This window comes from Colias croceus, chromosome 19 (assembly GCF_905220415.1).
Source record: "Colias croceus chromosome 19, ilColCroc2.1".
Taxonomy (NCBI): domain Eukaryota; kingdom Metazoa; phylum Arthropoda; class Insecta; order Lepidoptera; family Pieridae; genus Colias; species Colias croceus.
In genome coordinates, this window is record NC_059555.1 from 3,615,388 (window position 1) to 3,621,387 (window position 6,000).

Sequence of the window (6,000 nt, forward strand, 5' to 3'; positions counted from 1 at the left end):
AAAAATAAGCAGTATCAAGATCGTTCAGTCCATTTTCCCTAGGGTTGCACACTCAAAATTTTGATTTCCCTAATTGCCATCAGATTCTGGTTTACCTATAACACTGAGCTTAGATTAGAATAGCTAGATTTCCTATGACTGATTCCATCATAATATCATAAATATACAGCAATAATTTAAAACGTATCAAAAATATAAAATAATAAGTAATATAAATCATAGTTATCCATATTGAATATAGATACCATCGTCGCATAAAAATATTCACAGCATATCTGAGGGATATCTATTGCTATCTCTCTTTATCTTATAACATTAATTCAAAAGAGAGAATCGACGTCTAAATTACGTCATACCTGAAACTTAAAGCTTACAACTTTTATAATATTTGAGCATTTACCAATTTGTATAATTGAAGGGAACATAAACAGATAAAGGTATCAAAATAAATTACAATATTAAACGCTACGCAGATACTAGTTAATATATAAAACTAATACGTACCTATAAATTTGTCTAACAATAAATAAAACTTTATTGTCTATTGATTATGATTAACATTATTATTTTAAAAATATAAATTGGTCCCATTATCATGGTTGTTATGTCTAAAGTTACATTAATAATCTCAATCGTATTAACATATTTGAATATCGAGTCTGTATAATTTCCAAAAGCTAAAATTACTTTTGCATATATATTTGACTAATATTAACAGCCTGTGTGGAATAGTATTACTAATTATTAAATACTCGATTGCGTAATTAGAAAGATAAAATTTCCTTATACCACGGTAGGGGAGGCTTTGGTTTCAAATATTCGCTATTGGGCTTCAATTCTGTGTTATCTATCGGATCTTCTTCGAAGATATTGACGAAGGACGCGAAGAAACCAAATCTGAAGAAAGCTAAGTACGGGAAGTATTTCATGAGGAGAATACTGAACCTGAAGTTCAAGTTGAAATACCAACGTCCTAACCACGTGCTGTAAATGTACCCCAGAATTGCATTGAACGCCATTTTACGTCTTGCCCCAAAATTCAAGCTCTTGTACTCTGGCACAGACTCCATTTTGTCGTAGTCGTGTAGGTAAAGGAGACGCTTTGAACGGCAAGTACCTTCAACGAGTGGTTCTGGTATTAATGCATTGACTTCCACGCCTGAAAATATAATGAAAAAAAAAATGGATGTTGGGCAATTTAATACGTTCCTATTTTTAATGGTAACATTTGCATTACCTTCAATTGTTTCAAAAATAAATATTATCCACATACAAAAAGTTTTTCTCTATTTAAAATAAATGTTAAGGAAGAATTTAAATTGACTTTTAAATTCTGCAATTTTAGACAGATGCGTGGCAATAGTATTGATGTAAAATAACGACGATCGATGATTTGCATAAATAACTTACCCGTGTCTTCAGGTTTGCCCTTTAAAAGAGTTCTCAGGCGATTTTGGAAGGTGTATCTATCGCTTTCATTATAAACATAGCCTGGTACATCTGCCATATATTTTGTCCAGTACATCAAGCCGTCCACATCTATTGACGGGTTCACACACCACAAGCCGTCCAACATTGCTCTGGCCATGTGCTCGAAATATTCTGGAACATTCTCCAAGCAAGGAGTGAATACTCGCTCGAGCAAAATCTGGCACACCTGGCGGGTTTCTTCGAAAGTTGGTCGGCAAATGTTGTATCTGCATAAAGAATTTATTTATTCGATTTCATACAATTCGGAATATAAATTTTATGATATAACTAGCTGTGCCGCGTGGTTTCATCCGCAGCACGACACGTGGAAAAAAATAAGTAAGTATAATATATTCTATAGCTCGTGTGTTATTCTTATGTATAACCTATATTAATTTTCTTTCTTCCAAATCGAACCCGCATTTTTTCGTGAAAGATTAACAAACAAATAAATCGAATTTATAATATCATTAGTGATTATCATGTTAGAAATTTACTTACTTATCTTCCAAGCCAATGAGATGACCAATAGTCCTCCAGAAATGATTATATGCTTCCCAGTCCCCAGCCTCCATTTGTCTTATTCCGAATTTATCAGGTTTCAACATAGAAGGGCCGATGAAGCCAAACTGTGTAAGGGCCAAGTCCCTTTGCGACACAGTCCCTAGGCCTTTGGATTTTGCACCTAACCCGGCCTTTATATGTCGTACGCGTACAGTAAATAGCGATTTCCAGGATCTGAAAGATATTTATTTATAATTAAAAATAAAGAGCATGATGTTCGTTTTAAATTACAAATAAATGCAGAAGTATCAGTGTAACTAGGTAGAATTTAAGTTTATTAGTTGACATATATATATGAGATCAATAAAATATAAAAGTATTAGGTATATTACCTAAGTGTAGAGGCTGTGGTAGAGGTAATGAGAGTAGTTTCTGCATTTTAAAAGGAACCGTCTCAGTATTTTAACTAAGTATTTGCACTTACATGCTGCCTGGTTTCAAGTCATATTCGAACCAAGACTGTGTATGAAGTACTGTAGAGAGGTATCTTCGATACGATGTGAACACAGAATTCGACCTTCGTGTACTAATAAGGACTTTTAGTATGGAAGGCACGGCGAATACCATCACCAATCCAAGCAGCATAGATGAGCTGAATTGGAAGCAATGGTCCCAGTAGAATCGGCGTGCTCTAGAAAGAAGAGCACAAATTAATTCATTTTCTATTTCTCAATAAAATGATTATATTAATGGATATTTAAAGTACCTATCTATAATATTTTCCTTACAGAGCATATAACTTTCCGACAGGCGAGTACCGGTCGAGGATCCTCCCTTTTTCATTGGAGGAATTCCACCTTCCTTCCTCCACATAAGGCAAAGTTAAAATGTTTTAACTATATATCAATAAACTTACTGATTGAACTTTTTTTCGTCGTACCATTCTGGTAAACTCATGTCAAGTTCCTCTGGCTTCTGAGTGTCCGAGGGCTGCTCGGTGGCCTCTTTTGTAAACAGCCCATCGATAAATTTTTCAACTGAAAAAATAATATTGATTAGTTAACTCCTCACTTCTCGGATTGTAATTTTTTATGTACCTAAATATTAATCATCAAAAAAATTAATTTTATATTTACCTAAAAATCAAGCTTACGTGATAAAGTTTATAATTGTATCGATTATTCCGTTATAGATAGGTATAGATAGATTACAACATGACTTATCTAAAAGTTTATCCTTAGATACTAATTTAAAATTATATTTGAAACTAGCTTTCGCCCGCGACTCCGTCCGCGCGGATGTCGGTTTATAAAACTGAAAACTAAAGATTTATTTTTATTCCACGTATTTTTCCAGGATAAACAGTATCCCATTTTATGCCCAGGATAATAAAGTATAATAATTATACCAAGTTTCTTTGAAATCGAACCATTCGTTTTCACGTGATGCTTGAACATACAGACACTAGACAGACAAATTTTTTTTTAATCACAGGTAGGTATTTGGGTTTGGTCCAGTAACACCCCGTGCTTTTTATTTTTTTCAATATTTTCAATGTACAGAATTGACCCTTCTACAGATTTATTATATGTATAGATCTATAGTTTTTGAATTTTGGCTCCACTTGTTTCAGATATTCATTAGTTAGGTACCTATTATATGTACGTAATAACTTAAAAAAATAATTAAAAAGCATAAAAAAGTCAACCTGGACGGAGCCAGGGCGAGCAGTTTGTTTTCATAAATTGCAGAGTGTGGTTTGTTAAAATAATATTCTGAGAACCTCTACTTTGGTTTCAATTAAAAAGAGATACAATGTAGCAAAAAAAAAGTCATGAGTCATCATCTGAAGTAGGTAATTAAGCTAGGTACCTAGTCTGATAAATTATGTAGTGGCACATACTAATAATAATATACTACGTATACAAGTAGTGGTAATAAATGACTACGTACCATAAACATGGCTTTTGAATAACAATTAGGTACTATAATATGATACCTGAGTATCTGTAATAATAAACAAAATACACAATTCATACTTACTTGTCTGAAGTTGTTGTTTGTTGTGTGAAGATAAAAAATTCACAAAACATAGTTAACCTTATGTTTATAATTAATATATTTACTAGGTAGGTACTACCTTTGTACCTAATTTTTATCATATCCTTTACTACTTTATCTAGTAAGTATATACTAATCAAATTATCGTAATATATGGTTTTTTATTTGATAATCTGATAACACGTCCTACAGACGTTTTTGGCACAAATTAGTTACCTAAGTAGTTGCAACATAGTATTAGTTCTCATATGTGAAAAAATCTTTAAAATCAGACCTATAGGTACTTTTGGAGACAATTCAAAAAACAGACAAAAAATATTTTCTCTTTATAGTTAGTTAATATTATTTAGTGTAGATAAATATCCGGAGTTAGTCAGTATTATAAGAAAATGCGTATTGCATATTAAAAAATAACAGCAGCTTTTTAGGTGCTAGTACAAAGTACCTATACCTATAAATAATAAAATTGGTCCATGCTATAATCTACAAATCGGAGTTTTCAATTTTCCCGCCAACGTTTTGCCCACGAAGAGGATATTTATTTAGATGAATACAAGAAACACTCAAAATGTTAAATAAAGTTGGCTAGTATTAACAAATATACTTTAAGTGCCACAAGGAATTTTTTATTTTGTTGATACACTATCAAATACATTTTGTTAAATTACGACCATCGTAAACTCAATAACAATAGAAGTTGGAGCTAATTTATTCCGAATGACTTAGCTGATCAGGTAATTGCACATACAAGTCAAATTGGTTAAGGAATTTGAGATAACATCATTATAGATAATTTATCTCTATACTTTGTAAGATAAGAGAATGCAATCAAATCGTGCAGTTTTATTTTATAGAACGTAGATACCTAATTGCGTTCTAATAACTTTATCTATACTATTCAATGATACTATCTATACTAATATTATAAAGCTGAAGAGTTTGTATGTTTGTTTGTTTGAACGCGCTAATCTCGGGAACTACTGGTCCGATTTGAAAAATTCTTTCGGTGTTAGATAGCCCATTTATCGAGGAAGGCTATAGGGAGCAATGCGGGGAACAGCTAGTTGTCTAATAAGAATACAAAAATATTGATGTTACATAGACCTGAGTAGGCGTACCACGTATTACCTAAATACCTAGGTACCTAGTTACTAGTTGCTATTAGTTACTGTAATACCAAAATACTTAAAATCAATAGTTACCTAGCTTTTGTATTGGAAATATTAAATCGTTGTGGTAATAGAAGTTCGTAAGTGGTAAAGCGTCGGCTGATTCATAACATAAAAATAAAAAACCGGTATTTGGTAGTAAATAGGTAGGTACTAAATATTATTATTTTATTTTATATTAGTTAATAGGTAATATATAATTATATTCACCATTAATAATTATTGTTATTTAATATTTTATGATGATCATTTGTTTTTAACTAAGTGTAAGTTCAAGTTACAAATTTATCAAAATCGGTTCATTCGTTTTGTACACGTACCTGCTACTACGAATCGTACGGCATTCGTAGCAACAGTATTACAATGTTATAGGAAATATATTGTAATACTATTTTCGTAGCATCTAAAATAAACAATATCAGTTACACCTATTTGTAAATTGTATGTTGTCCACATTCTAAATTAAGCTCGTTCATACAATTAAAATAAATCTGTGAAAGTCTCGCTATACACTATACACTTTCTATACACTTTCTATAGAACCGTTTGGCGGCACACAAACTATGAATATTGCAAAGGAAATAGAATAATCGGTGTCCATTTATAATACAAACAACGCACATCACAACTCACCGCTTACATCCATTGTTGTTTATAACTTTAATTTAACACTGTATATCGTATCAAGGTCACATACAAGGCAGGAAACCAGTTAGAAAACCTCCGATACTATTATGCAATACGGGCAAACACGACCATCGCGCGCGGTGGTCAACCATATACGGTATACGTATAC

At 32.1% G+C, this 6,000-nt stretch overlaps 1 protein-coding gene across 2 annotated transcripts; it reads right to left on the minus strand.

Annotated features, from left to right (window-relative positions):
• Nucleotides 1-104: 104 nt before the first annotated feature.
• On the minus strand, nucleotides 105-6,000 carry LOC123700288. 2 transcript variants are annotated; one of them, XM_045647465.1, is made up of 6 exons: nucleotides 5,838-6,000; nucleotides 2,891-3,011; nucleotides 2,459-2,665; nucleotides 1,972-2,208; nucleotides 1,411-1,697; nucleotides 105-1,159 (listed from the first exon to the last, which is right to left on the minus strand). In XM_045647465.1, the coding sequence occupies exons 1-6, from the start codon at nucleotides 5,848-5,850 to the stop codon at nucleotides 765-767; spliced, it is 1,260 nt and encodes a 419-aa protein (XP_045503421.1). In that variant the 5' UTR covers nucleotides 5,851-6,000; the 3' UTR covers nucleotides 105-764. The 2 variants fall into 2 exon arrangements, with proteins under 2 accessions (XP_045503421.1, XP_045503422.1); XM_045647466.1 differs by lacking the exons at nucleotides 2,891-3,011; nucleotides 5,838-6,000 and adding an exon at nucleotides 2,741-2,882.

Bases quoted from the DNA above. Each gene is read 5' to 3' on its own strand.
- LOC123700288 (XM_045647465.1), bottom strand. The intron at 2,209-2,458 runs GTAAGTGCAAAT...AATATCTTTCAG, and splicing joins GACTTGAAACCAGGCAGCAT to ATCCTGGAAATCGCTATTTA. The intron at 1,160-1,410 runs GTAAGTTATTTA...TTATATTTTCAG, and splicing joins GGGCAAACCTGAAGACACGG to GCGTGGAAGTCAATGCATTA.